The sequence below is a fragment of the Salmo salar genome, chromosome ssa12 (genome assembly GCF_905237065.1).
Source record: "Salmo salar chromosome ssa12, Ssal_v3.1, whole genome shotgun sequence".
Lineage (NCBI taxonomy): Eukaryota > Metazoa > Chordata > Actinopteri > Salmoniformes > Salmonidae > Salmo > Salmo salar.
In genome coordinates this window covers 19,001,578-19,013,453 of record NC_059453.1, presented here as the reverse complement: position 1 = coordinate 19,013,453, position 11,876 = coordinate 19,001,578, and the positions used below count along the sequence as shown (strand labels likewise).

At 43.9% G+C, this 11,876-nt stretch overlaps 1 protein-coding gene across 1 annotated transcript; it reads right to left on the bottom strand.

Annotated features, from left to right (window-relative positions):
• Positions 1-1,687: 1,687 nt before the first annotated feature.
• Positions 1,688-5,553, bottom strand: LOC106595136 (zinc finger protein 3-like). The gene is made up of 2 exons (XM_014186511.2): positions 5,033-5,553; positions 1,688-3,249 (listed from the first exon to the last, which is right to left on the bottom strand). The coding sequence occupies exons 1-2, from the start codon at positions 5,364-5,366 to the stop codon at positions 2,729-2,731; spliced, it is 855 nt and encodes a 284-aa protein (XP_014041986.1). The 5' UTR covers positions 5,367-5,553; the 3' UTR covers positions 1,688-2,728.
• Between the last annotated feature and the right edge of the window lie 6,323 nt (positions 5,554-11,876).

Here is an 11,876-nt window from a genome sequence, read left to right as displayed (position 1 = left end):
AGAAGCACTGCCAGAGCCCTGCAAAATGACCTCCAGCAGGCAACAAATGTGCATGTGTCTGCTCAAACGGTCAGAAACAGACTCCATGAGGGTGGTATGAGGGCCCGACGTCCACAGGTGGGGGTTGTGCTTACAGCCCAACACCGTGCAGGACGTTTGGCATTTGCCAGAGAACACCAAGATTGGCAAATTCGCCACTGGCGCCCTGTGCTCTTCACAGATGAAAGCAGGTTCACACTGAGCACGTGACAGACGTGACAGAGTCTGGAGACACCGTGGAGAACGTTCTGCTGCCTGCAACATCCTCCAGCATGACCGGTTTGGCGGTGGGTCAGTCATGGTGTGGGGTGGCATTTCTTTGGGGGGGCCGCACAGCCCTCCATGTGCTCGCCAGATGTAGCCTGACTGCCATTAGGTACCGAGATGAGATCCTCAGACCCCTTGTGAGACCATATGCTGGTGCGGTTTGCCCTGGGTTCCTCCTAATGCAAGACAATGCTAGACCTCATGTGGTTGGAGTGTGTCAGCAGTTCCTGCAAGAGGAAGGCATTGATGCTATGGACTGGCCCGCCCGTTCCCCAGACCTGAATCCAATTGAGCACATCTGGGACATCATGTCTCGCTCCATCCACGAACGCCACGTTGCACCACAGACTGTTCAGGAGTTGGCGGATGCTTTAGTCCAGGTCTGGGAGGAGATCCCTCAGGAGACCATCCGCCACCTCATCAGGAGCATGCCCAGGTGTTGTAGGGAGGTCATACAGGCATGTGGAGGCCACACACACTACTGAGCCTCATTTTGACTTGTTTTAAGGGCATTACATCTAAGTTGGATCAGCCTGTAGTGTGGTTTTCCACTTTAATTTTGAGTGTGACTCCAAATTCAGACCTCCATGGGTTGATAAATTGGATTTCCATTGATTATTTTTGTGTGATTTTGTTGTCAGCACATTCAACTATGTAAAGAAAAAAGTATTTAATAAGATTATTTCTTTCATTCAGATCTAGGATGTGTTGTTTAAGTGTTCCCTTTATTTTTTTGAGCAGTATATATCACGTATCACATGACAGTGTATAAACTTTGATTTGATCATGTACAAAACTGCAGTAGAAAAGTAAAGTATTCAGACCTTTCACATTTTCCACATTTTGTTACATTACAGCTTTATTCTAAAATGTAATATTTTTCCTCCTCATCAATCTACACACAATACCCCATAATGACAAAGTGAAAACCGGTTTTTAGAGATTTTTGCAAATGTATTTACTTAGGTATTCAGAACTTTTCCTATGAGACCCGAAATTGAACTCAGATGCATCCTGATTCCATTGATCATCCTTGAGATGTTTCTACAACTTGATTGGAGTCCACTTGTGGTAAATGCAATTGATTGGACATGATTTGAAAGGCACACATCTGTCTATGTAAGGTCCCACAGTTGACAGTGCATGTCAGAGCAAAAACCAAGCCATGAGGTCCAAAGGAATTGTCCATAGAGTTCTGAGACAGGATTGTGTCGAGGCACAGATCTGGGGAAGGGTTCCAAAAAATGTCTGCAGCATTGAAGGTCCCCGAGAACAAAGAGGCCTCCATTATTCTTAAATGGAAGAAGTTTGGAACCACCAAGACTCTTCCTAGAGCTGGCCGCCTGGCCAAACTGAGAAATCGGAGGAGAAGGGCCTTGGTCAGGGAGGTGAACAAGAACCTGATGTTCACTCTGACAGAGCTCCAGATTTCCTCTGTGGAGATGGGAGAACCTTCCAGAAGGACAACCATCTCTGCAGCACTCCACCAATCAGGCCTTAATGTAGCAATGATTAAATTGTCAACATTTATTTCAATGGACAATTCAGTGAACTGTTCTGTGAAATGTGTCGGCTAGAGATGACATGCAGGGATTTGTAGTCTTGCATGTCATCTACTTTGACGCTAATTAGCATTTTAGAATCCGAGAGTAAAGAGAGACAAATATAGGCAGCAGCTACTCTTCCTGGGGTTTATTATGGATCCCCATTAGTTCCTGCCAAGGCAGCAGCTCCTCTTCCTGGGGTTTATTATGGATCCCCATTAGTTCCTGCCAAGGCAGAAGCTACTCTTCCTGGGGTCCAGCTAAAATAAAGGCAGTTATACCATTTTAAAAACATTACAATAAATTCACAACACACTGTGTCCTCAGTCACCTTGTCCTAGAGAGATTTACATGGTTATCAAAACGTCACACCACGGTGAGCGTAAACAAAACACAGCCCTATGGGAAAATGAATGGTGGAAAAACGATGTGAACCATTTCCCTGTTTGACCTGTAGTTGTTATGGATATGACGACTCTACAGAGCCCCACAGTGGACGTGTCAAAATATGTTACATTGTTAAAGCACACTTTATTTAACCTCAATGTCATCTTCCCGTGTGGCTTAGTTGGTAGAGCATGGTGTTTGCAACGCCAGGGGGGGGGGAACCAGTAAGGAAAAATAAAATAAAAATGTATGAAATGTATGCATTCACTACTGTAAGTCGCTCTGGATAAGAGCGTCTGCTAAAATGTAAATGTAATCATGTTTTTACATGGCATTGTAGATTTTAGCAGTATATGGTATGTATTTTGGATGTTTTCAGTGTAGTTTCAACACTTTCAGACAATGGATTAATCGCAATAAAAAAATTGTGCACTAACATTACACAAAGTGAACTTAAGTCTGACAGTCCCAACAAAATCACAAATTCTCAGTCAAAAACACAAGTCAGAACACAGTCTCTCTATTCTCTCATGTGCTTTCAGGTCCTCTGACTGGGAAAATGTCTTTCCACAATGAGAGCAGTGGTATGTTTTCTCCTCCTGTGTATGTATTATTTCATGCTTATTCAGATGCCTTAACCGGTTAAATCTCTTTCCACACTGGGAGCAGTGGTAGGTCTTATCCCCTCCTGTGTGTGTCCTGTCATGCCTAGTCAGGCCTCCTAACTTGGTAAAACTCTTTCCACACAGGGAGCATTGGTAGAGCTTTTCTTGTGTGTGTGTCCTCTCATGCTTTTTCAGACTCGTTAACCACCTAAAACTCTTTTCACACTGGGAACAGTGGAAGGGCTTTTCTCCTGTATGTATTCTCTCATGTGCTTTCAGGTGTAGTAATCGGGTAAAACTATTTCCACAGTAGGAGCAGTGGTGTCGTCTCGCTGGTTTGGGCGTCTCTGTGTCTGGTTCCTCTGAAGGCCTCTTTCTGCTGTCAGAGTGAAAGTCTGGTCTCTCTCCTGCCAAAGACAGAGTCATTTGTTTAATACTAAAGAGAGACCTGAATGAAACCTGCATTAAATAAAACTGTTTTCCTATTAGGTTTAATCTAGACTAGATCCCTCAATAAACTGAGGTCAGTTTTCACAACATTACATCATTAATAACAAACTTGGTGACGGTGAGATTTAAAAACAAATGATGTAGAGCTCCATATCTAATCTCTCAGGGAATGTCATGATGTCATAATAGATAATGTCATGTTTATAAGCTGAGCAGAGCTCTATAATAATAGATCATGTCATGTTTATAGACTGAGCATAGGCTGAGCAGAGGTCTATAATAATAGATCATGTCATGTTTATAGGCTGAGCAGAGCGCTATAATAATAGATAATGTTTATAGGCTGAGCAGAGCTCTATAATAGATAATGTCATGTTTTAGGCTGAGCAGAGCTCTATAATAATAGATAATGTCATGTTTATAGGCTGAGCAGAGCTCTATAATAATAGATCATGTCATGTTTATAGGCTGAACAGAGCTCTATAATAATAGATAATGTCATGTCTTAGGCTGAACAGAGCTCTATAATAATAGATCATGTTTATAGGCTGAACAGAGCTCTATAATAATACATAATGTCATGTTTATAGGCTGAGCAGAGGTCTATAATAATATATATTACTATTTCAGTCAATGTTATAGGCTGTATTTGATCCAATGTTAATAACATTTTGTTGGTGGCCCACTTAATCTTTCAAAGTAAAAATTACCATACTTTCTAAATGATAATTCTTTAGTTTGAAATGGCTATTTTGACCATGTTTTTTGTCAACTAACAAACGTTTGCTAATATGTTCAGTCTCCCCAAAACGCTTGTCCTTTTGCTAATATGTTCAGTCTCCCCAAAACGCTTGTCCTTTTGCTAATATGTTCAGTCTCCCCAAAACGCTTGTCCTTTTGCTAATATGTTCAGTCTCTCCAAAGCGCTTGTCCTTTTGCTAATATGTTCAGTCTCTCCAAAGCACTTGTCCTTTTGCTAATATGTTCAGTCTCCCCAAAACACTTGTCCTTTTGCTAACATGTTCAGTCTCCTCAAAACACTTGTCCTTTTGCTAACATGTTCAGTCTCCCCAAAACACTTGTCCTTTTGCTAATATGTTTAGTCTCCCCATAACACATGTCCATTTCATTTCAATAATGCTTCTTATTTTATGTATTTCTCCAACATTGTTTAGAAATGTGCTTTTATTGGGTATACACACCCCACGCAAGGTCTACAATAGACACACGTCAAAAGTTTCATTTATAACTTGTTTGCCATTCTGTGAGACAATTAAGTTGTGATTTTGTGGTGGGAGGGACTCTGATGGTATACACGTTACAGTTAAGCAATAAGGCCCGAGGAAGTGTGGTATATGGCCAATATAGCATGGTTAAAGACTGTCCTTATGCACAACGCAACACAGAGTGCCTGGATACAGCCCTTAGCCGTGGTATATTGGCCATCTATCACTGAGGTGTCTTATTGCTATTATAAACTGGTTACCAACGTAATCAGAACAGTAAAAATACATGTCATACCCATGGTATACGGCCTGATATACCACGGCTGTCAGCCAATCAGCATTCAGGGCTTTAACCACCCATTTTAAAATGTAGCTTTAACATTATATTATAACATGAATTCCTATAGTACAGAACAACATTTTCAAGTATAGAATTTCAGTAACATGCTGCTTCAAAACAACACATTCGTTCAAAAACTGGACAGTTAGAGCCCGTTTTTAAGACAGTACTTACTGGTGGTAATCAGATCTCCTGACTCCTCTGTCAATATGACCGTTATCTCTCCCTCTTTCTCCTTCTTCACTCCAAAAACGGCATCCTCCTCTTTCTCTTCCTCCTCTTCTTTTACTGTAACATCCTCCTCCTCTTTCACTCTGAACGCGTCCTCTTCTTTCACTGAAACGTATTTCTCTAATTTCATTGTAACATCCTCACCCTCTACTTCATTTTTAACTGTGACATCCTCCTCTTCCTTCTCATCTTTCACGACAATGTTCAGCCACATACCCTCTTTCTCCGTCCAGCAGACCTCTTCTTTAGCAGGGGGGGAATACATCAGTGAGCTCATGGTCGGGGATGTTAGCTAGCTAGCTAGCATGAGCGACTAGTATAGTGCTAGGCTAACTTATCAAGCCAGCTAGTTGACTAACAATGTACCTATAACATTTAAATGTTTCGGCTGTTAAATGTTTCGGCTGTTGGCTACCAAGGTGGCTGACTCGTTGTTGTTGAAGTGCCCCGTCCACTAGATTATACGTCACGCTCGCAGCATCGCCTGAAAGACGCACATCGCCGTCTGCTGACTGGAGTGGGTAACGCAGTTAAGATACGTTTTTTTATTTTTCATTTTAAGACAAATTTATCTTTCATTCCTTTCATTAAATAATACAATTATATTGAAACGTTCAATAAGAGTAGTGCATATTTTGAGTGAGAATTTAAAACATTGTCCTTCACATCTGTATTTAAGGCAGTTTCATATTCATTCATTTAAAGAAACCCACTGGTCACACACTGGTTGAATTATCTGTCAAACTAGGAACACTCTGCAGCCTAGTTTAACAGTGATCTATGTTCTATGAACGCTGCTGGGAGCACACTGGAGAATAGCTAGAGGAAAACAAACCTAACTGCATCCCCAGGCCCTGGTATATCGTCAGACTGCATACAAACCTAACTGCATCCCCAGGCCCTGGTATATCATCAGACTGCATACAAACCTAACTGCATCCCCAGGCCCTGGTATTTCAACAGACTGCATACAAACCTAACTACATCCCCAGGCCCTGGTATATCATCAGACTGCATACAAGCCTAACTGCATCCCCAGTCCCTGGTATATCATCAGACTGCATACAAGCCTAACTGCATCCCCAGTCCCTGGTATATCATCGAACTGCTGTGACAACCCTCCCACTCTGTCTGCCGAATTCTTTCTCTTTGCTCTCGTTTTCCTTAATAGGATGTCGGTTATTCTTTATCTCCACGTTGTCTCACTTTTTGTTACGGTCTTCGAGCCGATTCGTGACACTATGGTCAGCGAGCTGGAGCCCAACTAATGGAGACCAGTTAGAACCCAACTAACAAAACCCAACTAAAACATGACTGCAGATCAGAAGAGCAGAGAAATACAGAATGATGGCAGGGAAAATCCCCATCATCAAAAATAGAGAGATTCCATGATGGGGAAACAAAGCTTCCTGAAGCATTAACGCTTTCCAGCCAATTGTCTCAAAAATAGGTTCATTACTCAAGGCTTTAAGCAACACAGAATTTAGAACAGCCAATTATAGATGACATCCCACACCGCAGCACGTAGCAGCATAGCCTTTATGTCATTATTATAGATGAATCCCACACTGTAGCAGCATAGCCTTTATGTCATTATTATAGATGAATCCCACACCGTAGCAGCATAGCCTTTATGTCATTATTATAGATGACGTCCCACACCGAAGCGCGTAGCAGCATAGGCTTTATGTCATTATTATAGATGACGTCCCACATCGTAGCCGTAGCAGCATAGCCTTTATGTCATCTACTAAACCACTGGCAGTGTTCGACAAATCCATGCTGCATTGTGGGTAAATGGTGACTGGCTTACTGACTTATAAATAATAATGAGTAGTTATTTATGATGTAAGGTGATTTGTAGATCAGTCAGTCGGCAGTTGCCTGCAGTGTCGAACAAGCCCAATACCAAACCAATCATGTGGTTGTTTGACGAAATTAATCTTCAGACGTCATTGATGACATGCTGCTGATAAAGTGATACAGGCATCAGCACACTGCTTTGAAGTTTACTGCTTAGCGATTTCGAAGCATGCCTCGTAGCTCCGGTATCAAACGTAACTGTTATAAGAATTTTATATCTTGATGATAATAATCAATAATCAATTCGCCTTGAATAATGCCCAAGGTTTGTAAGACAATGGGTTAAAATAATTAGGCAAGGACTCAGCTTTCTGCAAAAGGTTTCTGTAGCTTTATTCATTAGAACGTTCTGGCGTCAGGATAACAAAACAGTCATTATATAGTTCTTGCTTACTTACGCACATGCATTTACACACAATCCGTTGGTGACCTGCAACCCCCATAAACTTCTCACACTGTTTATCACCTTCTGGCTCAGCCTGTTCCTTTCCTTCAAGGTTAGGAGCTCTCTGAGGTTTTACTCCCTTGACCATCTGCTTCTCTATCTCTCTATACTAATTGCATACACACATTTCTTTCCCTCTCCAGTGGTTCCTGGACTTTCCGGAACTAATCAGACTAATCGATCCCTACATTGATCATTACATTGATTATTCATTAACCATGCTGTATGACTAATAATTCATCATGGTTTATTGATTCATTTACCTTTATTAGATAATTCTCTTATCAGTAACATCCCTACCGAAAAGTTGAGAAAACATAAAGGAGCAAGAAGGTTGAATTTTCTCTTTCGTTTTGTGCCCACGGCAAGAAGGCACCAGAGTCTACCGTGCTAATGGGTTCCCTCTAGATAACACAATCACACAGTACATGGAAAGCATGAGGTGAAGCTAACATTAACAAGTTTGAGCTAGATACCGAGCTAGCATAGAAACTCTGTAGCACAGAGTAGATCCTCCATATGACGTGGAGAAATAGTGCATTGTGGGTCGTTTAGAAGATATCTGGAAGTGAATAAATATGTAATGACGCAAAAACATAACTGTTTGTACTTATATGTAACCAGATCTTCAATACAACTAACTTACTAAGGCTTTAACCACACTGTTTTGTAACACTGGTGAGTAAAAACTCATGCTTCCTACACTAACTTTTTGTCTGAAAATTAAATCTACATTTCACTCAACTGCGTTACCCGCTCCAGGCAATAGATGACGATATGCGACTTTATGGCAATGCTGCTGGTGTGACAAATAATCTAGTGGACGGAATGCTTCTTTCAACAGCAGCAACAGTTAGTCAGCCACCTCGGTAGCTTGCTAGACTAAATAGCCAACTATTACCGACGAGCAGCATTGTAGAAACTAAATACATTACAAAGGAATGTCTTGATTAGTGTTATGTTAGCTAGCTACATAGTTGCCTTTGTATCATGATAAGGTGTAGTACTGAAACTATCGAGGTTACCTAGCCAGCTACACTTTCAAACAAAGTCAACAACGAAGCCCCTGCTAGCTAGCCTACTTCACCAGCCAGCAGTACTGTATCATTTTAATCATTTTAGTCAATAAGATTTTTGCAACGTAAGCTTAACTTTCTGAACATTCGAGACGTGTAGTCCACTTGTCATTCCAATCTCCTTTGCATTAGCGTAGCCTCTTCTGTAGCCTGTCAACTATGTGTCTGTCTATCCCTGTTCTCTCCCCTCTGCACAGGCCATACAAACGCTTCACACCGCGTGGCCGCTGCCACTCTAACCTGGTGGTCCCAGCGCGCACGACCCACGTGGAGTTCCAGGTCTCTGACAGCCTCTGGAACTGCCGGTCTGCGGCCAACAAGGCAGAGTTCATCTCAGCCTATGCTACCCTCCAGTCCCTCGACTTCTTGGCGCTGACGGAAACATGGATTACCACAGATAACACTGCTACTCCTACTGCTCTCTCCTCGTCTGCCCATGTGTTCTCGCACACCCCGAGAGCTTCTGGTCAGCGGGGTGGTGGCACTGGGATCCTCATCTCTCCCAAGTGGACATTCTCTCTTTCTCCCCTGACCCATCTGTCTATCGCCTCCTTTGAATTCCATGCTGTCACAGTTACCAGCCCTTTCAAGCTTAACATCCTTATCATTTATCGCCCTCCAGGTTCCCTTGGAGAGTTCATCAATGAGCTTGACGCCTTGATAAGTTCCTTTCCTGAGGATGGCTCACCTCTCACAGTGCTGGGTGACTTTAACCTCCCCACGTCTACCTTTGACTCATTCCTCTCTGCATCCTTCTTTCCATTCCTATCCTCTTTTGACCTCACCCTCTCACATTCCCCCCCTACTCACAAGGCAGGCAATACGCTTGACCTCATCTTTACTAGATGCTGTTCTTCCACTAATCTCATTGCAACTCCCCTCCAAGTCTCCGACCACTACCTTGTATCCTTTTCCCTCTCATCCAACACTTCTCACTCTGCCCCTACTCGGATGGTATTGCGCCGTCCCAACCTTCGCTCTCTCTCTCCTGCTACTCTCTCCTCTTCCATCCTATCATCTCTTCCCTCTCCTCAAACCTTCTCCAACCTATCTCCTGATTCTGCCTCCTCAACCCTCCTCTCCTCCATTTCTGCATCCTTTGACTCTCTATGTCCCCTATCCTCCAGGCCGGCTCGGTCCTCCCCTCATGCTCCGTGGCTTGACGACTCATTGCGAGCTCACAGAACAGTGTTCCGGGCAGCCGAGCGGAAATGGAGGAAAACTCGCCTCCCTGCGGACCTGGCATCCTTTCACTCCCTCCTCTCTACATTTCCTCTTCTGTCTCTGCTGCTAAAGCCACTTTCTACCACTCTAAATTCCAAGCATCTGCCTCTAACCCTAGGAAGCTCTTTGCCACCTTCTTCTCCCTCCTGAACCCTCCCCCCCCTCCCTCTCTGCGGATGACTTCGTCAACCATTTTGAAAAGAAGGTCGACGACATCCGATCCTCGTTTGCTAAGTCAAACGAAACCGCTGGTCCTGCTCACACTGCCCTACCCTGTGCTTTGACCTCTTTCCCCCCTCTCTCTCCAGATGAAATCTCGCGTCTTGTGACGGCCGGCCGCGTGCTCTCACCACTGGTGTCCCCCAGGGCTCTGTTGTAGGCCCTCTCCTATTCACGCTATACACCAAGTCACTTGGCTCTGTCATATCCTCACATGGTCTCTCCTATCATTGCTATGCAGACGACACACAATTAATCTTCTCCTTTCCCCCTTCTGATAACCAGGTGGCGAATCGCATCTCTGCATGTCTGTCAGACATATCAGTGTGGATGACGGATCACCACCTCAAGCTGAACCTCGGCAAGATGGAGCTGCTCTTCCTCCCGGGGAAGGACTGCCCGTTCCATGATCTCGCCATCATGGTTGACAACTCCATTGTGTCCTCCTCCGAGTGCTAAGAACCTTGGCGTGACCCTGGACAACACCCTGTCGTTCTCCACTAACATCAAGGCGGTGACCCGATCCTGTAGGTTCATGCTCTACAACATTCGCAGAGTACGACCCTGCCTCACACAGGAAGAGGCGCAGGTCCTAATCCAGGCACTTGTCATCTCCCGTCTGGATTACTGCAACTCACTGGTGGCTGGGCTCCCTACCTGTGCCATTAAACCCCTACAACTCATCCAGAACACCGCAGCCCGTCTGGTGTTCAAGTTCTCTCATGTCACCCCGCTCCTCCGCCCTCTCCACTGGCTTCCAGTTGAAGCTCGCATCCGCTACAAGACCATGGTGCTTGCCTACGGAGCTGTGAGGGGAACGGCACCTCCGTACCTTCAGGCTCTGATCAGGCCCTACACCCAAACAAGGGCACTGCGTTCATCCACCTCTGGCCTGCTCGCCTCCCTACCTCTGAGGAAGCACAGTTCCCGCTCAGCCCAGTCAAAACTGTTCGCTGCTCTGGCACCCCAATGGTGGAACAAGCTCCCTCACGACGCCAGGACAGCGGAGTCAATCACCACCTTCCGGAGACACCTGAAACCCCACCTCTTTAAGGAATACCTGGGATAGGATAAAGTAATCCTTCTAACCCCCCCCTTAAAAGATTTAGATGTACTATTGTAAAGTGGTTGTTCCACTGGATATCATAAGGTGAATGCACCAATTTGTAAGTCGTTCTGGATAAGAGCGTCTGCTAAATGACTTAAATGTAATGTAAATGTAATAAAGCTCTTTAGGTGCTTTAGTGTGTATTAGCCACTGTGTTTTAAACCCACTTCTGTCGTCTAGTTAGTTATCTGATTTAATTTCATATTTACAGTGAGGGAAAAAAGTATTTGATCCCCTGCTGATTTTGTACGTTTGCCCACTGACAAAGAAATGATAAGTCTATAATTTTAATGGTAGGTTTATTTGAACAGTGAGAGACAGAATAACAAAAACATCCAGAAAAACACGTAAAAAATGTTATCAAAAATTTGCATTTTAATGAGGGAAATAAGTATTTGACCCCTCTGCAAAACATGACTTAGTACTTGGTGGGAAAACCCTTGTTGGCAATCACAGAGGTCAGACGTTTCTTGTAGTTGGCCACCAGGTTTGCACACATCTCAGGAGGGATTTTGTCCCACTCCTCTTTGCAGATCTTCTCCAAGTCATTAAGGTTTCGAGGCTGACGTTTGTCAACTCGAACTTTCAGCTCCCTCCACAGATTTTCTATGGAATTAAGGTATGGAGACTGGCTAGGCCACTCCAAGACCTTAATGTGCTTCTTCTTGAGCCACTCCTTTGTTGCCTTGGCCGTGTGTTTTGGGTCATTGTCATGCTAGAATACCCATCCACGACCAATTTTCAATGCCCTGGCTGAGGGAAGGAGGTTCTCACCCAAGATTTGACAGTACATAACCCCGTCCATCGTCCCTTTGATGTGGTGAAGTTGTCCTGTACCCTTAGCAGAAAAAC

Coding starts and splice junctions, on each gene's coding strand:
- LOC106595136 (XM_014186511.2), bottom strand. CDS start 5,366: ATGAGCTCACTGATGTATTCCCCCCCTGCTAAAGAAGAGGTCTGCTGG. Junction 3,250..5,032: donor AGGAGATCTGATTACCACCA/GTAAGTACTGTC, acceptor TGTCTTTGGCAG/GAGAGAGACCAGACTTTCAC.